Raw genomic sequence first — 27,203 nt, forward strand, 5'->3', positions numbered from 1 at the left:
ATCCCCTAACAGCGATTGCGCACCAGTTTGCCTTAAGCATGGGAAGATAGCAGTCCGCCTTGCGCCGTCCGCCAGGTGTTCTGCCGAGTTTTGCTGCCCCGCCCAGCAGCAAAAAAAAGCATCCCCACCTCACGGGAGCATACTTGTAATCATTTGTACAGAAATGTAACTGTTTAAAAGTGATATAATTGTCTGGTAGACGTGACCTCCCTGATTGCTAAGTTAAAACAGCCCCGAAATATGTTGGGGATGCAATTCTCGGCGGGCATGCGGAAACGTCCAAACGTCCACGCAAATTATAGCCGTGCCAAAATCATCTGCGCCCCAAAATGCCTGCGCAAACAGGATTTGGGGGGTCTTAACTACCAGAATTATTCACAGGCGTGGCCAGGCAAGGCTGGGCATTATGTCAATCAGATTCCCGTCTCGCAATGGCTGTTTGCGCGAGGCATGCAATATGCTGTAATTCTCTCCATGCGTAATAGTGTACTCACTCGTGCGAGGACAGAGAGAGCTTATTGACAGATCGTCTGTGGTGCCAACGATCCTCCGGGTTATGAGAGTAAATAGCCTATGTCCATTGTCCAACAAGTTTTCTCAATTATTTTCCCTCTTTGTGATGTGATAAAAGTTTCTCAGTGAGTTATAGTTGATTGCCTCACTGAATTATCTGCTAATACCCAATTTTAGCAGCATCATTTGATGTCCTGGCATGGCAAGGCTGTGCATAATGACATATCCAAAAGGGATTTTACTTGCACTGTGCTGCGCTACACGGAGATTATGGTGCGCAACCCAGCGCAGAGAGGTATTTGCGCGTAAGAGGTCCTTTTCAAAGCTCTTAGCGCAAAGTAATTGCGCGCTGCTGACGATAGCATTATGTCATCTATCACCACATTTTAGCGCTGAAACGCCTGCTTTGGCTTGTGGCAGCCAATGCCCAGTACAATTATCACAGGCATGCGCTTGTGTCCGCCCCCAATTTGCATTGCACATGGCGTTAAACGAGCGCAAACGCTAAATTAGCGTTTTTGGGTAGATAGAGCCCCCGACTCCAACTGCTTAACAGTTATTATCAGCGCCGTTTTGAGCCTGGTGAACACTTAGTTAACAAACGTAGCTAGGAGCTATCAGCTAGCTAGCACCAGAGGCTAACGCTAGCTATTTACTGTACTATATACTGTATTATCTGTTTATGATACGTCAGTCGTCAGACCATTATTATGTCTGACATCATCAGCCGTTTTTACCAACAGCTTATTTGTGGCCAACACAAGTGGGCCCTATATCTGGCTTTGTCAAGTCCAATTTGCGTGCCGATTTGACTGCCAATGCTCGTGAACACCATATGCTCGTGAACACCATATGCTAGGTCCCAACCTAGTTTGGACTTTGAGCTCAAAATAAGGTTATGTGTCACCAAATACAGTGGCAAACAGCATGTGGCTAATCAACAGTCCCAGGCCATGACTCACCAACACTTGATGTTCTCCTGAGCAAGGCAACATAACACTGGTGTGTGCTTCCTAACTCCATGTGATTCCATTGGCCTTATTCAGACAGCAGCCTAGTTACATCATACTCGGGGTGGGAAACCCTACTTGGACCTCATAGCAGCAAGCAGTCAATGTATTGATAAAAATGTTTTGGGTGGTTTTGGGGCTGATTTTGGACCACTGGCCTGTTAAGACCGTGTTGAAGAGCCACACCCAAGCAAGCAAGACGTAATTGATAGAAAAGCAATTTTGGTCAGTGTATTAGTTGTTTCATGTAATGCCTGAAGAGGGTGCTATGGACTGTAGTACTTTTTTATATATATTTTTTATTTTCAATTTTAACATTGTACAAGCAAACACAGGAAAGGAAAACAAAGAAAAGCATACATATATTATTGACAATTATTATAATGTGGTGCTACCATCCATATAAGGGAGCTGTGCTTGCAAGAGATGCCGCGCATGGGGTCCCACGCAAGGGGCCCAAGATGAACTAGCCAGACAAGTCACTCACCACCCCCAACCTCGTCAAGGTAGGCCAGAAACGGGTCCCAAATAGTTAGAAACTTATTAAGCGAGTTGGTTCTCAGGGAGCCTCTCCATCCTTATAACAGAGATCACATCCATCAACCACAGTTGGAAAGAAGGTGAAGAGGGGGACTTCCAGTCTTTCAGAATGAGTTTTTTTGGCAACAGTTGTCCTGTGTCAGAGACTCTTGCACAGCTGTGGGGAAGACCAAAGAGGTCTCCGTGCAGCCGAAGATGGCGAGTTCTGTCTGCCTCCGGTTGAAGGGTTACTTTGTAGGCCTTAGAGTACCAGTCAAATATTTTGGCCCAGAAACCCATCATGGACTATATTAGGCCTAAATTTTAAGGAACTGGTTCACTGAGTAAAGTTGCTTGTTGTGTGTGGTTGCATCAACATGGTACCAGAATGAACCAGAACCATGGTCCCCCCTTATATACAATATTCACCAGTACGTTTTAACTATATGTTGGCAGTTGTGCAGACAAACATGCCGGCAAGAGGAAGATAGCATTCTTGCTAACCGTTGCGGGATGAGACGTGCAGTGTTAGATGTTTTCATTACCTTTACATGGGAAGAAGAAGAAGAAGACAACCATGGAGCTGTGATCGCTAAATTCGAAACACATTCTACACCTCGGAAGAATGGGAGTGAGACTCATGAGAGGTTTTCCGTAATAGACTACGGGGAGAGAAAATGTCTTCATAGCTACCTAAAAAGATTTTACGTCACAAAAAAGAAGTCGCAAGCCTCACCAAATTTGTTCGGGAGCCAGAAAAAAACAAGTCAGCAATGCAGGTAGCCGCAGGTAAATGGAAACAGAGAAGAAAACAAAACAGAGCCTAATGTGTTTGGCTTGCTGACTCCCGTCCAATCTCTGTGTTTCTGTCCCATTACTGGGATTGCTGCCATCTCTTCTCAGTCCTGTATCTGTCTCAGGTCAACTAAGGCCCCACACAGAAAGCACTGCAGCAACAACACAGAGAGAGATGAGGAGACAAGACAACTAGAAGTGGACATAAAAGACAGCGGTGGAGGGAGAAAGGAACACAGGGAGAGGACAAAGGAGAGCGCGAAGAGAGGAGTTGAGTGAGACGAGACAGAAGACAGAAGAGAGGAGTTGAGTGAGACGAGACAGAAGAGAGGAGTTGAGTGAGACGAGACAGAAGACAGAAGAGAGGAGTTGAGTGAGACGAGACAGAAGACAGAAGAGAGGAGTTGAGTGAGACGAGACAGAAGACAGAAGAGAGGAGTTGAGTGAGACAGAAGACAGAAGAGAGGAGTTGAGTGAGATGAGACAGAAGACAGAAGAGAGGAGTTGAGTGAGACGAGACAGAAGACAGAAGACATGAGTTGAGTGAGACGAGACAGAAGACAGAAGAGAGGAGTTGAGTGAGACAGAAGACAGAAGAGAGGAGTTGAGTGAGACAAGACAGAAGACAGAAGAGAGGAGTTGAGTGAGACAAGACAGAAGACAGAAGAGAGGAGTTGAGTGAGACAAGACAGAATACAGAAGAGAGGAGTTGAGTGAGACGAGACAGAAGAGAGGGGTGCACAGGCTATGGATGGGCAGGAGTACTCGGGTACTCGAGTACTCGTTTATAACGTCAGTACTCGAGTAATGTTTCTGTTGTTCGGGTACTCGTCCCACCCCTTTAAAAATGGTACGCACGCATCGTCATGTGGATCCGGCTATAGAGGCAGCATGGCTGTGTTTCAGACAGGCATAACTGCACGGGCGTCAAGTCAGCCAGAATGTAAAAGTATGTCATCGGCTTTAGGGCTTTCAAAATAAAACCCTTATTGTAACATTGGCATTAATATTAATTTTCAGTAATGCTTTACAACCACAGTTTCACTCGTAATCTTAACATCACGAGTATTTTGATACAAGGTTTGCTGCTTTGTTCGTTGAAATTCCCTTTTCTCATCCAAAGTGCATCAATAAGCTATTTACTTTTGTTTAAGTAATATTATTTTGAAAGTTTTAACCAGAAGTTTCCCAGCTCATCACAAAAATTGACTGATGGAGATGCGCTCCCGTTAACTACACGAGACAGACGCACGCTTCTCCATAACGCACGCCCGATACAACTCATTGAAAACGTGGCACTAGTTTACAGACTACACTGTCGTTGTCCCATAACGTTAGCCACAAAAAATGTGGAGAACGAATCACTTTATTGCTTCATTCATGGCGATCACTATTTAGCTGCAGCTAACGTTATGGTCACTGGTCAGTTTTCACTTTTTGGCAGAACACCGGACCTTGTAATCCGTGGATTTACGTTACTGTAACAGTGATCATAAAGCAGAATGGATTATAACGGACATGAACTGTAGGCCTATTGGAAATGAGCCTTCTTCGCTTGTTTCACAAGTCTGCTCGAACGAAGCACTAACCAATGCTGCCATCCAACCACCAGATATCTGAGATAGGCTAACAACAGCTGCAGCTAACGTCACCTAATGATCCCTCTCCTCACAAAAAGTGCTACAGGTAGTGCTTTTACCATGCAAAAATGCAAACGTTATGTGTGAACAGCCCCACACACAGCAGATTACCCCTGCTCTGTCATTGCCATAGTAATAGATATTCGTCTCCACACGGACCCCCAAACCCCCCCCCCCCCAGCGAGTACACGATTACTCGTTCATAATAGAAGGAGAGTACTCGAGTATTTAAATTGGTTAAAATGCTCATCCCTATAGCACATACATGGAAATAGTACTGACAAATCCTACTCAAGTACGGTAAACTACACAGAGGCCATGGCCTCAGTTGCCCCTCCCTCTGTCTGTGATGCCCTGAGATCCCTAAGGCCACCTTGGCAGTGCCCTTCTACCAGCCTGCTACTGTCGGTTGCTTTAAAAGTGTCAGTGGTCTCAGTTTAATGTAGCCTGCCCTATGCAAAGGATGTGTTATTGGCTCATTTTAACACATTTTCAGAAAAATCGCTCTTCACGATGTCAATAGAGCAATGGCCTTTGTGCTCTGGCATGTGGCCTCGTGTCCCCCCAAAAAAGTGACGCCAAAGGCCAAACGTCCTTGCCCCTAAAATGATGAAATTCCCACCCTGAAAAGTATTGTTAATTTAGTGAAAATGAACCGCAAGTACAAGTAAAAGTACTACAGTAGTCACAGGAAAAGTACTCAAGTAGAGTAAAAAAAAGTACTCAAGTAAAAAGTGCATTTGCATTCATTTTAATTATTTACCCTATATACATGAGTAGCCTGAGCCTAAAACAAACTCTGTTACAGGCATAAAACAGGCTATGTTAACTAAAATCAAATGTAGCCTACATCAACATGTTTGTGCAGGTTATAGACTATAGAGCATGAGTTCTTGTAAGCAGATATCTCCACCATCCGAGGAGGGAGGCAGAACTTACATTGCATAATGAACCTACCACTTTTCCTGTCGTATTGAACATTGTTCAGATGCGACCAGCTGGGATGCTCAGTTTGCCATTGGTCTCCTTTGCCAGAGGAGCTACTTACTCCTAGCAGCAGCAGCAATATCAGCAGTGTCAAATGAAACTGAGATTTATGAACTAATGTGACAATTTTGTGGATCGTCTACCTGTCTCATTCAATTGGCCAGTCTTGAGTATGATTTAAGTTAAGTGGCCACTGCACTAACAAGCCACCAGTTTGGGTGCCCTACTATAAATGTGGATGTGATTCTGGACCTGTCAACCTGTGGTCCCAATGCCGTGCTGTTTTCATAGTGCAGCGTGCAAAACTAACACATGCATTTACTCAGTCATAGAATGTACATATCTCGTCCCGTACAAGTAGAGTTTCAAGTTTCAAGTTGTCATAGTTGTCATATACAGTACAATACAGTACCGGCAACAATGCAAACATCTGTCACCTGCAATGAAATTCTTATACTCAGAGCCCACTCAACTTTACTCACTGTAGTAAAAAAAACAAAGTATTAAAATCATGTAACAACATACTTAGCAATAAGTAAAAACAAAACAAACCCCCAATTGCACAGCAATCAACAAGACACACAGAGTATCGACACATAATTCTAAAAAAGTGTGCTAAGGTGCAATACTGATACGGATTAAGAGGGCAGGGGGGTTCAACAGCCCGATGGCTTAGGGGGAGAGGGAGAGAGAAAGAGAGGTTGGAGGGTATATGCATTATACTAGGCATCTGGCATGCTATGTGCGCTCAATTCCTAGGCGCCCACTGCGCAGGCTCGCCCGCCCTGCAGCTCGCCAAGCTGGCCCTGCAGCTTAATGCAGCTGGGCCGCTGCGTGGCCTCGTCCGCAGCTGGGCCGCTGCGTGGCCTCGCCCACAGCTTGGCTGCTGCATGGCCTCGCCTGCCCTATTGGCGCGCACGGGTGTGTGTGTGCCCCCTTATGACATCACTGATGACATCACTTCCAGTTGTGTGGCATCACTTCCGGGACAACCGGGACACACAATTGAAACACTGCTCACATTGCCAAATTTATAGATAATATATCTACTATTTAAATTACTCCAGTATGAGTACAAGTATAGCATTATAATAACAAAATAACTTACTAAATTACTAGGAACTGATTCCTAGGGTGGAGACTCTGGAGATGATGCAGCATTTGTCCTCTTCTCCCTACTCCCACCACTGGTATTCACGAGTTTCATGGTGAGACAGCGGGCGCTGACACCCTCCCTCCCTGTTTCCACCCAGGACCGTTCAAGAGACTGAAAATAATCATAATTGTGACTTTGTACCACTACCTACCTATGTCTTGCAATGGAGCCCCTCAGCACAATCATTTCACACGTGCATAATTGTACAACAGAGTGACAATATCTTGAATCTTGAAAGAGAGAGTGAATTGACATTCACCTCGCCACGAACCACACAATGTTACTATTTTTAGCCATTTCGGATAAAATAAGCCATACGTACCCACTCTTTGATAGCGGCGCGCACCTCCTTGCTAGTGAAAAAAGTGTAAACAGGAAGTCGACAACCGGCTACCGCTGAGAATCATGGGAAACGTAAGTCCAGGAAAAAGGTGAATAGCCTCAGCCAGGAAGGACTTACACCCATAGATATATATAAAGGCTAGATAGCTTACCCGCGCTGCCGGCCAATGGAGAGCGACGTCGTCGCATGGTGGCCATCTTGCTACAGGGAGCTACTAGGAGTTATGAGCATCTGTTGTTGGGTTAGTATGGCAACATCAGATGATCATAACTCCTAGGGAAATGGATGAAACTGGATGAAACTTTGTGCCTGAATCCCTCTCATGGCATAGATGCTTCGGTTTAATTTTGGTGTAATTTGGAGCCCATCAAAAAAATAGTGTTTTTAGTGGGTTTTTTTTTTTTTTTGGTCTATCTCGGGAACGGAATATGCTTGTAATAAACCAAACCGTTTGTAAATCCGTCAAGATTTCAGCGAGTTATGAGTATTTTTGTCTGTGCAGGTCACCAGCTACCATAGAACGTACCAGAAAGGCACTTTAGCAAGATGGCGGCCGTTCAACGACGCTGGTGACTCCGCCTTAAGCCATCTAGCCTTTATATATAGACCAAATCAGCGGGATGTTTACATTTACTTCCGGGTACCCCTGAGGTCCACACATTATAATGGCGGTGGACGGCACAAACTGACGTGTTGAAGACAAAAACAGACAAAGAAGACAAAAATGGTTTGTCCGTGTTGTGTTGTTGTTTAATATCATTCATAACAACACTTTCACTAACGTTAGTGGAGACCAGACTAGCTAATTTACCTGTTGGACCAGACTAGAGTAGACTTGAAGCTAAATTAAATTGACGTGGCGTCAGTAGCTCTGTCTGTACCAGGCTCTTTCTCGCCGAGAAGAGCCTGGTGACGCGAGGTTACTCTGTCTGTAACGTTAAGACTCTGCAAAAAAACAGCGAGTTTGACAGACAAACAAACGTTATTAGCTAGCTAACACTACATAAAACAAACACAGAAGAAAGGCTAGATACGTCGGACAAGCATGTTTACCAACCGTTTAACCATTTAAATTGAAAGTAGTCGGCCGAAAACAACGAGAGGGTTTGACAGCATTTATTTGACAACACGCACATTTAAACCTGCCGCCTTCCCCAAGTGGTACCCGGAAGTAAATTTGTTTACATGGTGACGTCACGGTGATTTGGTCTATATCTATGCTTACACCACTGATGACATCACTGATGACATCACAATTGTTCAAGTGACATCACTGATGACATCACGATCGTGACAGACACCACCACAGCCACAGCCAGCCAGCCACCGCCAGCCACTTAGCCAATATTAACTAAGATTATTATTATTATGAATATTTTGTTATTATTTGTCGGCTACTTTACACCTCATCATAACTACATCAGGGCGGGCCGCCGCCCCCCTCTTCCTGTTTGTTTGTTAGATAGAAAACAAAAGCAAACTGAGGAGAGGAAATGAAAGCTCCAGCAGCTGGGTAACCAAGGCAACAGCACGGCAGGTTTTCTCCTGGATGTTAACACAGGTCTCAGGGGGAAGAAGAGGAACCTGCTAAACTGTTTCAGCAACAACAAACAGACAAGCAACTGTTTGCTGTGGTAATGAGCCAGCACATGTGTTTGTACTGCAATTTCTGCACTCCATTTGAATTAAATGGGAGGAGGGAAAGAAAAAAGCTTGTATTGCGATTAGCGAAGGACCATGTGGTATACTACACAGTACTTCACACTGATATATTGTATAAACAAAGAGTATTTAGGCAATATGAAAATGTCTGGTCATAGATCTTTCGAGGTAAATTTTGGCTCATAACTTTATTTGTATTTCTTCCCATATGAGTTATAAATGTGCTGTCTTATTGAAATGTTGTAATTGGAATTGGCAGACCATTTAATTTGTTTATTTAAGTTTTGAATAGGGGGCAGGTAATATAAGTTTTTCTTCTTCCTGCTCCTTTCCGGCCATGGAATGTGTAAATATTGAATTGCATGTATGTATTATCATGTATGTAATATCATGATCGGAACAAATAAATAAATAAATAAATAAATAAATAAATAAATAAATAAATAAATAAATAAATAAATAAATAAATAAATAAATAAATATACGGTACACTATTATACACTATAATACCATATACAGTACCCCTTTTTGTCACCTAGCTAATTAACTAGTATTCTCTAAACCTACGAACACTTAAAGACTGCATTTTCTATTTCTTTTTGGACTCTACTTTTTAGATTTTCAACTCCCTTCCCTGATCTTAGGATAATTTAAAAATTACATTTTTATATCCCTTCTGTTGGACTCTTTTTACATTTTCCATTTACTGTTCTCTTGTACATTTTATTTCCATAATAAACCATTCACAGAGTTTCATTATCGGAAACTCTGTGCATGGTTTAGCCCGGCATCTCTCGGCCTGTCTCGGAGGGGAGTCCCCAGATGGGGGTCCGCTGCTGTGGCCTGGGTGGGCCCGTCCCCCGCGTGGCCTGCTCTCACGCTCTCAGTCACTATGCTGGTGGCTGGGGGCTGGGGGGGCTGGGTCCGCCCGGGCCGCAGCAATTGGCCCCTAGCACAACGACCTCACAAGGTTCCTCCTCAGCCAAGTCACTGGGGCAATCCATGCGGCGATCCATATGGTGGAAAGGTTTTCTTGCGTTTACTGGGGGTGAGGGGGTGCCGCTGTGTCCCGGCCTGGCCTTCCCTCCCACGCCTTATGTGGGCGGGGGCCGGGTCGGGGGGCATCGGTGCTCTTCATCACTGGTCGAGGGCTGCCGGTTGGTTTAGAACAGCTTAGGTAGGCGATAGATTAGCTACAGCCTAAGGCTGACCTGTTAGTGTTCAGGCTAAAATCAGACTAGAGCAGGGTAGGATAGGCCAGATTAGGCTGTAGATTAGCTAGATACTATGTCCCAGTTAGCTCTGGTTAATGCTTAGAGTAGTCAGTTGTCTGATCTTCTCCCCCCCCCCTCTCTTTCCCCCTTCCCCCGCTTCTTCCCTTCTTCCCCCTTCTTGTTCTCCTCTCTTTCCATGCTCTTTCCTCCCCCACATCCCACCGCCCCCCCCTCCCTTCTCCTGCTCTCTCCTCATTCTCCCCCCTCTGCTCCTTCTCCTCTTCTCCCCTATTTTCCTGAATCCCTGCCACTTCCTGCTCTCCCTTCTCTCACATTCCCCCTGCTCTCCTTCCCCTGCACCCTCCCACCTCTCCTTCTCTGCCTCTCTGTCCTCCTCCCTCTCTCACATTCCCCCTGCTCTCCTTCCCCTGCACCCTCCCACCTCTCCTTCTCTGTTCTCTCCTCCTCCACATTTCCCATTTTCCCCCCACCCTCGCCCTAATCCGGGCCCGTATCCTACTCCCTCCCTCCACCCTAGACCCTACCTCTACTCTCTGTCCTCCCCCCTCTCTCACATTCCCCCTGCTCTCCTTCCCCTGCACCCTCCCACCTCTCCTTCTCCGTTCTCTCCTCCTCCACATTTCCCATTTTCTCCCCACCCTCGCCCTAATCCGGGCCCGTATCCTACTCCCTCCCTCCACCCTAGACCTTACCTCTACTCTACCTCCCCTGTACCCTTCCACCTCTCCTTCTCTGTTCTCTCCTCCTCTCTGTCCTCTCCCCTCTCTCACATTCCCACTGCTCTCCTTCCCCTGCGCCCTCCCACCTCTCCTTCTCTGTTCTCTCCTCCTCTCTGCCCTCTCCTCCCTCTCACATTCCCCCTGCTCTCCCTCCCCTGCACCCTCTCCTTCTCTGTTCTCTCCTCCTCCACATTTCCCATTTCTCCCCACCCTCGCCCTAATCCGGGCCCGTATCCTACTCCCTCCCCTCCCCCAACCCTAGACCCTACCCCTACCCTGGCTCTCCCTCCCCTGCACCCTCATCTCTCCTCCTCTGTTCTCTCCTCCTCCACATTTCCTATTTTCTCCCCACCTCCCCCCTCCCCTCCCTCCTCCCTCTCCCTCCCTCCTCCACTCTCCTGCTTTCTTCAAATGTTCAAATGTTATCTTTATTCTGTATATTCTTGTTACTGTGTGTTAGCTAGAATCAGCTAGACATACTTTCTGTGAAGCCCTCTGAGACATGCTTGTGAATTAGGGCTATATAAATAAACTTGACTTGACTTGACAGTACGTGACTGAAGTTTGTAGTGAATCAGCACAAGCTAAATAGTGTATCTTTGTATTATTGAGGTACGTATGCAAACTGATTTTAGCGACTCTACATAACTCTCTGTATTTCACAGTACCGTACCGCCGCAGCCAATCCAATCCCAGCACGCACCGAGCCCCTCCCACCATCAGCACCATGCCGGTCGAGCCGTTTTGATATTCAAGTAAAAGCAACAGTGTAGCCAGTAATATGTATTCATTTGCTGGACAATATATGCACATAATATAAGATGGCAGTTATTTCAGTGCCTTATAAATAAAAACAAATAAAATATACCAATGACTTAGCCCAGGGGTTCCCAAACTTTTTCATCCAAGTACCACTACATACGAAACCAAATTTCCCAGGGACCACTTTCCCCCCCATAAAATAAAATTGACTGATTTAACCATGCAATGCCAGCAGAAAGGCTAAATTACAATAGAAGGCTACTAAAACTGGTTCAAAACGGACACACACACACCTGCCAACATTAGGCTGTGAAACAGAGGACCGCTTTGAAAATGTTTTTTCCCTCGCCAAAATTTAGCCTACCTTTGGAGTGTTATTTAGCTACCTTCCTGACAAACTAGCATGTCATGGTTGGTACACATCAATTCCTTAGGTCGATAGTTTCATATGATAACAGAAACTTAATTCTGGCTTTAAAACTGAGCCTGCTGCAGCCTCTGAAAGTAAATTGTTGTTATCAAAATTGTGATATTTCCCAAATATCGCGATATTTCTGAAAACCGGCCCATTCCAGCTACTCCTAAGGGTTAATGTGTATGTAAAAACTGTTTTCTGTAAAAAATATAAAAAATAAAAAATAAATCTCTGGCAGACCACCAGTGGTCCGCGGACCACAGTTTGGGAATTAATGACTTAGCCTATGTAATGCCAGGGACAAGTACAATGAGTTAGTTTGTAATGAACCTCAAGACCCCATGGCACAGTGTCCAGCAGACACAATGAAGCTGCAGGTGCATACATATTGTGTCTCTCCATAATCTATCACAGGTAGACAAGTAGCTGAGACAAGCCTTTTTTCTCACAGGACTTATTTCTCAAGTAAAAACTCAGCTTGATTCTAAGCTTCCACAGTACAGTCTGTCTCTACAGTCTCTACAGTATACAGTCTGTAGAGTACAGTACAGTCTGTCTTTACAGTCTCTACAGTATACAGTCTGTAGAGTACAGTACAGTCTGTACAAGTTCTACAATATACAGTCTGTAGAGTACAGTACAGTCTGTCTCTACAGTCTCTACAGTATACAGTCTGTAGAGTACAGTACAGTCTGTAGAGTACAGTACAGTCTGTAGAGTACAGTATACAGTCTGTAGAGTACAGTACAGTCTGTAGAGTACAGTACCGTCTGTAGAGTACAGTACAGTCTGTAGAGTACAGTATACAGTCTGTAGAGTACAGTACAGTCTGTACAGTCTGTAGAGTACAGTACAGTCTGTACAGTCTGTAGAGTACAGTACAGTCTGTAGAGTACAGTACAGTCTGTAGAGTACAGTACAGTACAGTCTGTAGAGTACAGTACCGTCTGTAGAGTACAGTACAGTCTGTAGAGTACAGTACAGTCTGTAGAGTACAGTACAGTCTGTCTCTACAGTCTCTACAGTATACAGTCTGTAGAGTACAGTACAGTCTGTAGAGTACAGTACAGTCTGTAGAGTACAGTCTGTAGAGCACAGTACAGTCTGTAAAGTACAGTATACAGTCTGTAGAGTACAGTACAGTCTGTAGAGTACAGTACAGTCTGTAGAGTACAGTACCGTCTGTAGAGTACAGTACAGTCTGTAGAGTACAGTACAGTCTGTCTCTACAGTCTCTACAGTATACAGTCTGTAGAGTACAGTACAGTCTGTAGAGTACAGTACAGTCTGTAGAGTACAGTACCGTCTGTAGAGTACAGTACAGTCTGTAGAGTACAGTGCAGTCTGTCTCTACAGTCTCTACAGTATACAGTCTGTAGAGTACAGTACAGTCTGTAGAGTACAGTATACAGTCTGTAGAGTACAGTACAGTCTGTAGAGTACAGTACAGTCTGTAGAGTACAGTACAGTCTGTAGAGTACAGTACCGTCTGTAGAGTACAGTACAGTACAGTCTGTAGATTACAGTACCGTCTGTAGAGTACAGTACAGTCTGTCTCTACAGTCTCTACAGTATACAGTCTGTAGAGTACAGTACAGTCTGTAGAGTACAGTACAGTCTGTAGAGTACAGTACATTACAGTCTGTAGAGTACAGTACAGTCTGTAGAGTACAGTACAATCTGTAGAGTACAGTACAGTCTGTCTCTACAGTCTCTACAGTATACAGTCTGTAGAGTACAGTACAGTCTGTCTCTACAGTCTCTACAGTATACAGTCTGTAGAGTACAGTACAGTCTGTAGAGTACAGTACAGTCTGTAGAGTACAGTACAGTCTGTAGAGTACAGTACAGTACAGTCTGTAGAGTACAGTACAGTCTGTAGAGTACAGTACAGTCTGTAGAGTACAGTACAATCTGTAGAGTACAGTACAGTCTGTCTCTACAGTCTCTACAGTATACAGTCTGTAGAGTACAGTACAGTCTGTCTCTACAGTCTCTACAGTATACAGTCTGTAGAGTACAGTACAGTCTGTAGAGTACAGTACAGTCTGTAGAGTACAGTACAGTCTGTAGAGTACAGTACAGTACAGTCTGTAGAGTACAGTACAGTCTGTAGAGTACAGTACAGTCTGTAGAGTACAGTACAATCTGTAGAGTACAGTACAGTCTGTCTCTACAGTCTCTACAGTATACAGTCTGTAGAGTACAGTACAGTCTGTCTCTACAGTCTCTACAGTATACAGTCTGTAGAGTACAGTACAGTCTGTAGAGTACAGTACAGTCTGTAGAGTCCTTGGTGGTTGGAAATTCCCACGTTCAGATGTTCCTCATCTCGTCTCACAGCACTGCTGTGGGCCTTTTGTTAAGAACAAAGAAAACATTTAAGTCACAAAAACGGGAACAACGGGACATCTGAGTCCTGCCTCAAGTGGCCATTCGAGGAATTACAGCTTTCAGAGTTACTTCTGCGTCCTCGTGGGAAAACCTCGGAGCTTTGCCCACTGGCAATGTGATGTTTTCTTCTGTTGATGTATTTTGAGTAGGTGGCTACAGCTCTTCTTCTTTGTGGGGCTACTGCTCATGCTAACTAGCCAGTTCTTCTCTTTATTTCCAACAAACCACTGCTGCTGGAAACAATACAACTCATCAGATTTGTCTCCTATGTGTGTTATATCAATTTAGAGTAGCAACATTGACTTGTATTTATATGAAAATATCATTCGTCATTACTTTAAGTGGATAAGTGGTCATTTGTAAGCAATTACTTTTTGAAAGCCACTGTGGTAATGGAGGTCGGGGTCGAGTATTGTTTATACGAGAGCGCAATTGGCACCTAAACCATTATTAATCCTCAAGTATAGAGGAGGTGGAGGAGTTTCACTGCTGCCCCAAAGGCCATGTGAGGTACTGTCAAGGGCTGCGTTTCCCAAAAGCTTCTTAGCGCTAATAAGCTTCTTTAACCCTTCTTAAGGCCCCCTTAAGAAGCAAACGCGTTTCCCAATTGCTTCTTAGCCTAAGATGATCTTTCGTTAAGATGCCATGCGTTTCCCAAAAGCTTCTTAGCGCTAAGAAGCTTATTTGACCCTTCTTAAGGCTCCCGTAAGAAGCCAACGAAGCCAACGCGTTTCCCGATTGCTTCTTAGCCTAAAATGATCTTCCGTTAAGAAGGTTTTGTAAGAAGGGTCTGGGGCATTCTTAACACCTTCTTAACGACGAAACACTCACAGATTCAGCCGCGTCAGGCAAAAGGAGATAATAATATGGTGCCCCCTGTAGTGTTTTTCCTTTTTTCCTTTACCCTTTAGTGTTTAAAATTGGGGAACACTTGAAAATCTCTCCTCTATGTAATATGGTTACTTGTGTTTTCAATGTTTTACCGTAGGCTGTATTCCTCTAATCAGAATGGATTCCTTTTATAATAAGAATGTTGTGGATTTATATAGCACCTTTCACACAACCCTTCTTAAGAGCCTTCTTTAGCGGTGTTAAGAAGGCTGTTAAGAAGGCGTTTGGGAAACACTTCTTTGGAGCCTTCTTAACTCCTTCTTAACTCCTTAAGAAGCTTCTTTGTTGGGAAACGCACCCAAGGACTGTATACTGTTTCATGGAAGTCACTTCCTGAAAAAGGAATTAGACTTAGCTCAAGTAAACGCCCATGTTCACTGTGTCCAGGACCTGCAAAGAAAGTGTAGCCATATATCGCCCCCCCCCCCCCCCCCAACCCACCCCCCACCCGACATGGTGTCGGTGTCTTACCTCCATTGTCCTTCAGGGTGAAGTTGGGATGAACTGTATGTTCAGCGGGCAGAGAGAAGGAGAACTTTCCATTAGCAAAGTTGTCCAGATCTGCAGCTCGGATGATCTGAATCACCTGTGGAGACAGAGAGGGGGAGAGGGTGTGAAGCAAGGGACACAATAGTCTCGCTAGCCAGCCTCTCTTCCCTTCCGTCAGAGAGTCTGGTGCCATGGAAACAGGCAACAGGGATCAGCCCTCCCCTGCTCTAAAGCTGCTCTCCCATTCGAGCGGCTGTTTCGGTGGCAGCAGGATATCCGCTCCCCCGCTTGCAAGCTCTGTCACACGCTCTGTCATTGGCTCCGACCATGTCAATCAGCTCCCATGTGTGTCGCTGTAATGCTCCCGGCCGCCGAATGTGAAAACAATGACGCTAACTAGCTAGCGTAGAAAGCTAACGGCAGAAACCTACGGGCTAACTCGTTGCTACACGCTGAAAATGGCAAGTTTTGAAGAAAATTTGGATTGTGCAATAAAGAAGGCCTGCTCGGCACAAGTTCCACCCCGAAACTATTTTCCAAGGGCACTAACGCTAAGCTCCGCCCAAGACGAGGATGATTGGTTAACCCAAACAGAGCATTTTTTTTCGCAATCCCATAATGGAAACCTGCGGGCGCCAGACTCTCTGACAGAAGGGAAGAGAGGCTGGCTAGCGAGACTAGGGACACAAAGCAAGGGCAGGGACATTAAGACAGATGCTCCTCCAGTCCTGTAGGGGGCCAAAAGCAGACAGGTCAGAACAGAACAAACAGGGAGACGTTGCATACGATAGGTACTCAGTGTAATTGGTGAAACAATCCACACTGGTGCTTTGAGGTGAAATATCTTGGCTTGATGTTAGACACTCATCTACAATTTGAGTCACATACAAATGGTGAGCAGAGTAGCAAAAGCAAACCTATACGTTTAGAATGATTAGGAACTGTCTATCCATTTATGCTGCAAATATCTACTCATCAGTGACATTGACCTATACCTTATAGGATATTATATATATATTAGGGCTGTCAGTTAACGCGTGCCGCCCATAACGCGTTATTTTTTTTTATCGCGTTAATCGCATGCCGCTATTTTGTCCCTTCGTCGCACCCGTACTTATAGTCAAGCCGTTCGCAGCCGTTTCCTGTCTTCTGCCTGTGGAGGCATGGAAGACTTAAAGACAGCAACGCGCTTCTAAATGACTCGTTTTACTTTAAATAACACCCAAATGGCACAGTGGACAAGTCAAGAGCAGTAGTGTTTGCACCTTGTGTAGAATGGAATTAAAATATCACCGAAGTACATCGAGTTTGAGCTATCACCTAAAAGCTAAGCATACCAGAGCAGCTAGCGGCCAGCTAGCAGCCAGCTAGCTAGCGCGAGACTCGTTCATCACTCATTCTTCCTTCAGAGTCTTGGATGCGCTGGTCCTCTAACCACTGGGAGCATAGGCGATTCGATTCTCGGCTTTCCAAACAGGGGTTGCACCAAGGGCGCCATTTCCCCGTGGATGCTCTGGGCTCTGGGCTCTGGGCTGTGGAGGCTGGGCCGCCTGGGCGGGGTCGAGTCATTTTACATGATAGCAAACTCAACCCGCCCAAGCCCCGCCGGCGGCCCCCGGTTGCAAAACGAGTTGATCCAAACATAGCCCGTTAATCTGATTGGCTGCATGAGTCCGTGCACTCTACGTGACCCTCCTGACGTAGTGACGTTAAAACACTTGTGGACTTGAGCGGTATCTGACAGAGTGACAGACAGACTGACAGTTATCAACAACAACTAGAACTAGCCAAAAACAAAATGAGGAGATTTTTGATTAAACCTAGTGGGGTTTCCACCACCACCACAACGACTTCCAGTTCCACAACAACCAGCGTGGTTTCCAGTGCGACTGGGACTACGTCTACTACCCCTAGTACCACCGCGGCCACGCCGAGGCCAAGTAGCCTACTTCATCATCTGCGACTGCGACTGGTGAGCCGGCGGGCTGCAGAAGGGATCATGGACAAAAGAAAGGGCGGACTTATCAAGCTAGCTGGAAAACCACATTCCCATGGATAACCTATGAAGACACAAAGGACAAAGTATTTTGGGAGGTGTGCACTGCAGCTAAAAACATGGGGGCTCCGCTTCCCTCCACATCACCCCATCTAGAATCTTTGAAGGCTTTTGTACAAGGAGGCTTTTCCAGCTAGGCTAAAGCATTAGAACGATTCACCAAACAATTCATCCGACGCTCAACTCCAAGGGGCAACACTTTCCTCATAAAGAAAAAATTACATCAATGGTGAGTGAAAAAACAAAACCTTTTCTATTTAATAGCTATGCGGGCCTAATATTGGTGGTCAATTAATTGTGACAGTGCAATGTGTACAGTATTATGTTTGGCTTGTGTTGGTGTGGTGTCTCTGAGCCACATGGGGCTTGGTGTGTAATTTATGATTTATCTTCTAAATAATTCCGGTGGCATAATTATTATTTTCCGTGCATTATGAGCCTCATAATATGAGGTGTAGTAGTGTATGTATGTTAAAGGCCCATTCCGTCAATACTCACTCTTACTGAATGAATGTTTATTTCGAACATTAACATAAAAGACAATATAAAAATAAAAAAAAGTATATTAATAATACACAATACATTAAAAACATTTTAAAACAAAAAAAGAAAAAAACAATAATGTACAATGTGAATCATAATTGCAATAAAAATAACAGTATTTGTTCGAAAAGGAGTAGGAATGAAGCCTCTGCTTATCTGGTCCTACCCCTATTTAATTCCAAAATAAACTTAAATCAGGTCTCTGTCAACATTCTATTTTATTACTTTTCATATTTTCTTATTTCCCTTTTAAAGCCATAATGTAGCCTATTACTATGTGCCCTCACCCCTCCCCCCCCCCCGCCGCCTCCTCTTCTCTGTATCCCTCAATCATAATATTTTTAAACTTTTTCTTAAACAGTATAATAGTTCTACTTTGTTTTATTTCATCAAACTGTTCCACAGAGTCACTCCACCAAATGAAATGCTCATGCTCTTCAAATTTGTACGAACATAAATTATACCCACATTCTTTGTCCTTAAATAACTTTTGAATGTTACAGGGGAGTAAATGATTATTTGCTTTGTACATTGTTTGAACAGTTTTGAACTTGACAAGATCCATAAACTTGAGACACTTGGAATTCAGAAATAATATATTTGTATGTTCCCTGTACCCAAGATGGTGTACAATTCTCAATGCTCTTTTTTGGAGTATACATAATGGTTGTAAAGTTGTTTTATAGGCATTCCCTGACGCCGGTGGCCGTTAGAGTAACTGCAGGCAGCGTGTGAACGAGCTGACGCGCGGGCACCATACTTGCACGCGCACAAGCAGTTGCCTGGCAACAGCAGAGCTGTTGGTTGCTTTGTAACGTTAACTCATAAAAGTCACTTGAAAACGGCAACCTGGACAATTTATCAGTCAGATCAGCCTCGAGATGCCCAGGAAGGATTCTGGATGAATTAGGGGACGTTATTGTGGCATGTTTGGCCGTGTTTTGGCTTGCGTTGGCTGCGGGGAAGTGGATACTCATGTTAGCACAAGCCAGGAAATAGCCTGCTCCCCCTGTATGTACGGTACCGTGTAATGCCTGGAGTTGACCAAACTGAACAGTCAAACAATGTACCGTAAGCATAACAGACAGTAGGCTAACGTTAGGCATATTTCCGACTGTTAGATTCATTATCAACACAAGACAGTAACGTTATTAGTGGGGCTGGTGGTAATTTCTATAAATATAGCTAAACCTATTAGTTAGCCGCATATAGCATCAAGCTAACGTTATGGTTATAATAGGCACTCACCACCGCAGCTAACTGCAGTCAAACAATAATGTTCCATGACCATAAGCATAACGGTAGTAACGTTAGGGTTGCATTACTTCGAAACGGAGGTATTTCCATGTATCTTCTGAACGGCTGGTCGGAGAGAAACGCCCCTGGTCGCCATTTTTAAGTTACGTCAAGGCGCATTCACTCATTGCCAATAAAAAACACTTTGTGCACATTTATTTCTCGCCAGAACCGACGGAATGGGCCTTTAATGTTGGTTAAAACCTTTGATCTCTCAATGTGTCTGTGTGGGCCGCTGACGCTGTTCATGTCCTATGGTGCTGAATTGAGTGTGTGGTTGAGTGCTTCGGTCGCTTATTCCTATTCTGTCGAACTGAAGTGGTGTGTGAAGTGTGTGTGTGTGTGTGTGTGTGTGTGTGTGTGTGTGTGTGTGTGTGTCTGTGTAGGTCGCTGTTAAATCTCCTATGGTGCTGAAATGTGTGCGTTTGCGTCACTGCAGCTTTATCGCGTTTGGGTCGGCTCGGCTGGGCTCGGCTGGGGGGGGGGGGAGGGGGGGGGGGGGTGTTGGTTGGCAACGGGCGCAAGCATGGGCACCCACTGGCACAGACATAAATCGGCGCCTATGGGTTGCACCACCAAGAAGGTAATATGAGTCCGACTGACAAAGAAATGTTGTATATTTTAAAGTAAAATGCATCAATCTGGTGCACTCTGAGAGCAAAATGAAGAGGCTAGTAGATATGATATAACTTGTCGCAGAACATCAATTTTGGTTTATTTGGTAAAAGGGGATCTGTAGCCTATTCCTTCTGGTTTTCTTCGTTCATGATTGTGTGGAAAGTATTCACTAAAGAGTCTATAGTGAATGCTGCTATTAACTTGTGTTTACCTTTGCTACTAAACCAACATCAGGACATCCAAGCAAGTTCTGACAGAGAGCAATGCCATTGGACCCATTGGACAAACACATTTGCATATCTCCCAGCATGCATTGTTCCTTCCAAACTTTTGACCACAAAGTAAAGTAACCACATTAAATAAGTGGTGAGTGGAAATAATCATTAGCCTATTCTTAGTTAAACATGCAGTTTTGGAACATTCAATAAAGATAAATAAAAAAAATTGACTATGACTCGACCCTAAGTGATGCACACATGTTATGAGAGTGGTATACCGTATATATCCCTCATATCCGTTTAAGTGTAGAATGGTTACTTCCTTGCTCTGCTCTTCCCTAGAGTGCACAACCATGTTCAACCCTGGCACCGGCTGTTTCAGCCCTCATCAACCATCGTTTATATGTCAACATAAAAGAAAAAATCATCTGGCCACTAGGGGTTGCACGTGCATCATCTGGCCACTAGGGGTTGCACGTGCAGCCAGTGCACCAACGTACAATCGCGTATGACTGGGAGGTCGGCTCCAATGGCTTCACGTGATATACACATTATCAATACACAGTTTCCAATACCGAGCCATTATTCACATGGAATTGCCAAAGTTTTTAGCTCAGATACAGCCTTCTTCGGCTGTGTCATTTTGGGTTTCGTCTGCTCCACAGCGCCGCCGCCGGAAGTATCGGTTCTGGAGCGTTCTGGAGCGTTTACAATTATTTTGCATTTATTTTCTATTCAAGATGCATTTTGTAGACATTTTGTGACCTCCTGTCTACATTGCACTTCTATTGAATTGAAAATAAATCTAAAATTCAAGATCAAAAAGTACATTTATTTGCATTCATTTGATTCCCAATCACGACACACTGGTAAGAATTATTAATATCTAATAAAAAAATGCTTTGCAATGCAAAATAATGGCATTTTAAACATGCAATACAAATATGCGATTAATCGCGATTAACTATAGTTAATCGCACGATTAATCGCGATTAAGAAAATTAATCGTTTGATAGCCCTATACTGCCCTGCAAAGCTAAAAGGGGGTAACTCGCCAGAGTGTAGAACTGAGAAAAATGACTTTAAAGTTCTGTTGTTGTCCAGCCAAATGTATAGTAGCAAGAAAACTGGAAATGTGTTAATTATTTGTTTATTTAATGTAGTTATTTATCTACATAATTTTTTTTAGCTCAAACTTGACCTTTGACCCTTATTTGGAAGTTACCTTACTCTGGCTTTGCATTGTCTGCAAAATAATAAGGGGTGATGCCAAGCAAAAAGACAGTAACTTCAATTTGATCCTTCACTTGGTTGCTTATCACTATATAAAACCAGTATATATGATAATAATGATAACATAGACATGAAGTATCATGTTCATGGCACAATTATGCTTAATATAATATACGTATACATATAATATAACTAGATTATCAGGCCGCTACACATCCTTCAAGCCTAGTTTGGTGGGACTCTTGTTGGCCCGTTGTGTGTATGTGTGTTGGCTCCTCGGGGGTTGATGTCGTATGAGCTGGCACATCTGGGGTTAATTTCATATGAGCGGCACCTTGGGGGTTAATGTTGTATGAGCTGGTACCTCAGGGGTTAATGTCATATGAGCTGGCACCTCGGGGGTTAATGTCATATGAGCTGGCACCTCTGGGGTTAATTTCATATGCGCTGCGCCTCGGGAGTTAATGTTGTGTGAGCTGATACCTGGAGGGTTAATGTTGCATGAGCTGGCACCTCTGGGGTTAATTTCATATGCACGGCGCCTCAGGGGTTAATGTTGTATGAGCTGATACCTGGAGGGATAATGCCGTATAAGCTGGCACCTCTGGGGTTCATTTTATATGAGCGGCACCTCGGGGGTTAATGTTGTATGAGCTGGTAGCTCAGCGGTTAATATCATATGAGCTGGTGCCTCGGGGGTTAATTTCATATGAGCGACGCCTCGGGGGTTAATGTTGTATGAGCTGGCACCTCCGGGGTTAATTTCATATGAGCGGTGCCTCTGGGGTTAATGTGGTATGAGCTGGCGCCTCTGGGGTTAATGTCGTATGAGCTGGCGCCTCTGGGGATAATGTGGTATGAGCTGGCGCCTCGGGGGTAAATGTGGTATGAGCTGGTGCCTCGGGGGTTAATGTCATATGAGGTGCCAGTAATGTAACTCATACCTCAACTCAAGCTGAGCATTCTGGTGAGTTACCCCCTTTTTGCATTGCAGGGCAGAGCATTCAGAGTGCAGTCAAACCAAACCAAACAACCGTAACTGATGTTACCTCAGTCTTGCTTGGCTTTTCTAGTGCTTTTGGAAGTTACTGTAAATATGACCCCCTATTTTTTTCCAAAAAACAACACAATTGACTCAAGATATTTTTCCACATGATAAAGCAGATCTTCAATGTTCCAAAAATGACAAAAACTCATTTTTGACAAAAATTGAGTTACCCCCTTTTAGCTTTGCAGGGCAGTATATATATATATAGAGGCACGTTTATGCTTTATTGATAGGCATACTGTGTGAGAGAGACAGCTGAATGTATGGGAGGGAGAAGCAAATGACCGTGGGCCGGATTCGAACCCGGGTCGCTGCAGGGAGTTCTGAGGCTCACATGATATACGCGCTCTACTCAGTGAGCCACCAGGACATCCCTACTACAAACATTGCAAATTAGCTCATAAATGTTATGATATATGACATCGGACCGTTTCTTGTTTAAATGTTCTATGCATCTGTATATTTCCCTACCCAAATAAACTTTACATTAATTAATTAATTAATTAATTAATGAGGTCTAGATTCAGTCAGTCTCTGGCTGGCTGGCTGGCTACACGCATCCCCAACTAGTACAAAAGCAGTGATCAGCAAACAAGAAATGCATATGAAATGGCCCAAAACCTAAACATGAATCCCTCATTTGTCTCATAAATCAATTATGCAGCGTGTCATTCCTCAAATATAGCAGCAACATTTCTGTGGCCAGAGCCACATCCACACACACACACACACACACACACACACACACACACACACACACACACACACACACACACACACACACACACACACACACACACACACACACACACACACACACACACACACACCCACACACAGTTTCCTGTAGTGAATTTATTGCAATGTCAGAGATGGGCATGAAAAAAGAAAAAGTGTCCTCCTTGACATTTTAGCACGCACTGTCTGATGATGCCTGAAGCCAAGCTAACTGATTACACTGTCACAGAGCACACGCACGCACACACGCACACACACACACACACACACACACATACACACATACACACACACACACACACACACACACACACACACACACGCACACGCACACACACGCACTCGCCAGCTTAAATTTGCATTCAAAAAGAAAAATATAGAGGCAGAGAGACAGATAGATAATAAGACTTAGAGAATGTGTGTGATGTGCACTTGTGTGTGTGTCATGTGACTCCATACATGCTCTCTCTCTGTGTGTGTGTGTGTGTGTGTGTGTGTGTGTGTGTGTGTCTGTGTGTGTCTGTGCGTGTGTGTGTGTGTCTGTGTGTGTGTGTGTGTGTGTGTGTGTGTGTGTGTGTGTGTGAGCACACGTGCATGTGTGTGTCTAGGAGTGAGGAGAGCGATTGCTGCAATGCAGATGTGTGTGTGCGTGTGTGCTTTGCTTGGCACAGCGGGGGGCACATGTGAATGAGGGGGAGATGAAGGCTTTTTGTGAGCAGAGAGGAAGGCAGGGTGGCGTCAGGAGAAAGGCAGAGGAGAGGAGCTGAAGATGGGAGGCAGGGTGGTGTCAGGAGAAAGGAAGAGGAGAGGAGCTGAAGATGGGAGGCAGGGTGGTGTCAGGAGAAAGACAGAGGAGAGGAGCTGAAGATGGGAGGCAGGGTGGTGTCAGGAGAAAGGCAGAGGAGAGGAGCTGAAGATGGGAGGCAGGGTGGTGTCAGGAGAAAGACAGAGGAGAGGAGCTGAAGATGGGAGGCAGGGTGGCATCAGGAGAAAGGCAGAGGAGAGGAGCTGAAGATGGGAGGCAGGGTGGTGTCAGGAGAAAGGCAGAGGAGAGGAGCTGAAGATGGAAGGCAGGGTGGTGTCAGGAGAAAGACAGAGGAGAGGAGCTGAAGATGGGGAGGCAGGGTGGTGTCAGGAGAAAGACAGAGGAGAGGAGCTGAAGATGGGAGGCAGGGTGGTGTCAGGAGAAAGGCAGAGGAGAGGAGCTGAAGATGGGAGGCAGGGTGGTGTCAGGAGAAAGGCAGAGGAGAGGAGCTGAAGATGGGAGGCAGGGTGGCATCAGGAGAAAGGCAGAGGAGAGGAGCTGAAGATGGGAGGCAGGGTGGCATCAGGAGAAAGGCAGAGGAGAGGAGCTGAAGATGGGAGGCAGGGTGGCATCAGGAGAAAGGCAGAGGAGAGGAGCTGAAGATGGGAGGCAGGGTGGTGTCAGGAGAAAGGCAGAGGAGAGGAGCTGAAGATGGGAGGCAGGGTGGTGTCAGGAGAAAGACAGAGGAGAGGAGCTGAAGATGGAAGGCAGGGTGGTGTCAGGAGAAAGACAGAGGAGAGGAGCTGAAGATGGAAGGCAGGGTGGTGTCAGGAGAAAGGCAGAGGAGAGGAGCTGAAGATGGGAGGCAGGGTGGTGTCAGGAGAAAGGCAGAGGAGAGGAGCTGAAGATGGGAGGGGTGTCAGGAGAAAGGCAGAGGAGAGGAGCTGAAGATGGGGAGCCGAGCACTGTTTGGGTTTAATGCTCTCTGGCCTGGCGCTGAAGCAGCGACACGCTCCGCTCTCTGAATAATTTATGGGTTCAAGAGGCTGCAAAGTCTGCAGCCTGGCTGATAAATCCTCCAGTGTTGGTGTCATGCACACACACACACATACACACACACACACACACACACACACACACACACACACACACACAGACACACACACACAGACACACACACACACACACAGACACACAGACACACACACACACACACACACACACACACCAAACTGTGTGTGTGTGTGTGTGTGTGTGTGTGTGTGTGTGTGTGTGTGTGCGCGTGCGTGTGTGTGGGTGTGTATGTGCGCGCGTGCGTGTGTCTGCACGCATACATGTGCATGTGTGTGTGTGTGGGTGTGTGTGTGTGCGCGCGCACGCTTGTGTGTGCGTGTGTGTGTATCTGTGTTGGGTGAGAGAGATAGCTCAGGATGTTTGTTTAAACCTGTGTTTTTAATGCATACTGTAGTTGTGTTCACGGATGCCTGAATGCTGGGAACTCCCACAGAAGCAGTTTTGAATATACCGTTTTGTACTATACAGTACTATACAGTTTTGTACTATACAGTACTATACAGTTTTGTACAGTACTATACCGTTTTGTACTATACAGTACTATACAGTTTTGTACTATACAGTACTATACAGTTTTGAGTACTTTGCCAGGTGTTTACATAAGTTACCTTTTGACAATTTCAAAGGTGTTTTTTCTGAAGCTACCTCTTTGGGCTGTGGGCCAACGTTATATGTCACAATGTTTTGGAGCTTGTGTTGTTGAGGTTTTTCCACCTGCACATCGCTCAAAGTTTAAAGTAATTAATAAAGTCACTGACCTTTCAACCCACAGCCAACAGCTTTACAGTCGGCAGTTGTACTGTTGGCTAGTATTGTAATGCCTACCATCTATGTTGTCTTGTCATCATTTCCAAAATAAAGGAATGTGTTTCAGAAATTGATGAGGCGTACAGGAAAGAAAATCTATCACAGAATACAGAAGACCGACTTAACCTGAAATTTAAGATGCTGCCACTTGTTGTTATTGACTTATCTTGAGATGTACTGAGTGGGTAGTAACACGTGCAGCTTTACTGATAGAATAAAACTGTAATAAATATATCATAAGAAAACCAACAACAAGCCAGAGTCAAATCGTTTTCCAGTCTTGTTTTTCAGCATCTTTCAATACGAATGACGAGACAAAGCTATGAAAGCCTTCTTCAGACCTGAATGCACAGGTGTGTGAGCAAACAAGAGGTTTCAGGGGAGGCTCAGTGAATGGAAGCGAAAACAAATTACATTAGTTATCAAAAGGAGATCTCACAGAATAGCCTAAATCATACCTGCCAACACTCCCGATTTAGACGGGAGTCTCCCAGTTGTTTCCCCTTTCTCCCGCTGTGCTCCCGCTTGGCAATTTCTCCCGCTAATCTCCCGATTTGTAGGATATGTGTCGTGGTACCTGGCAACCCAAACCAGCCAGAGGCAGTGACTCAGTGATGCATGGCGCATCACTGCGCTTGCTCAAGCAGCTCTTGGGTGAGGCGTGTGTGTGTGTGTGTTTGTGTGTGTGTGTGTGTGTGTGTGTTCGTGTGTGTGTGTGTGTTTGTGTGTGTGTGTGTGTGTGTGTGTGTGTGTGTGTGTGTGTGTGTGTGTGTGTGTGTGTGCGTGTGCGTGTGCGTGTGCGTGTGCGTGTGCGTGTGCGTGTGCGTGTGCGTGTGCGTGTGCGTGTGCGCGTGTGGTGGAGAGCATCACTTCTGGCTCCCTGGGGCTATGTCAAGCTCAACACAATCTAGGAAAATTAGGCCCAAGTTGAAAATAACCAAAACGATGTTTTAACTTTTATTTTGAAACAACGGAAGGATAATTTACGTTAGAGTCGCTAAACCATTTCATCACACTATAGGACAAAGCTCCCCATCCCTCACATCACGAGATCCCTCCAGTACCACTCATGCAGATTCAGCACCACGGACAGTGACTGCAGCCGCTGGTGGCAGAGCAGCACATAGACATAGACATGTATACAAATAGGGAGTGAAATTCCCCATTCATTTTTCTATTGACATTTCTTAAAACCCTTATAAAAAGAGTTCTACTTCATGCACAAACGATTCAGCTACAAGATGAAGCAGGGGAAGAGGCGGTTGCATAGGGAGAAAATAATCGTTTTGCTCTGTTC

At 45.0% G+C, this 27,203-nt stretch overlaps 1 protein-coding gene across 1 annotated transcript in view; it reads right to left on the bottom strand.

The window, feature by feature from the left end:
- The window catches only part of LOC310792222 (cadherin-18-like), a gene marked incomplete at both ends in the record, with an annotated part of 146,708 nt that overhangs the window by 37,936 nt on the left and 81,569 nt on the right, over nt 1–27,203 (bottom strand). Inside the window, one exon of the mRNA XM_083653951.1 lies at nt 15,513–15,627. Within this exon, the coding sequence (XP_083510077.1) occupies nt 15,513–15,627 (115 nt within the window). The remainder of the gene's footprint in view (nt 1–15,512; nt 15,628–27,203) is intronic.

The sequence above is a fragment of the Poromitra crassiceps genome, assembly GCF_964638095.1.
Source record: "Poromitra crassiceps genome assembly, chromosome: 17".
In the NCBI taxonomy this organism is placed as follows: domain Eukaryota; kingdom Metazoa; phylum Chordata; class Actinopteri; order Beryciformes; family Melamphaidae; genus Poromitra; species Poromitra crassiceps.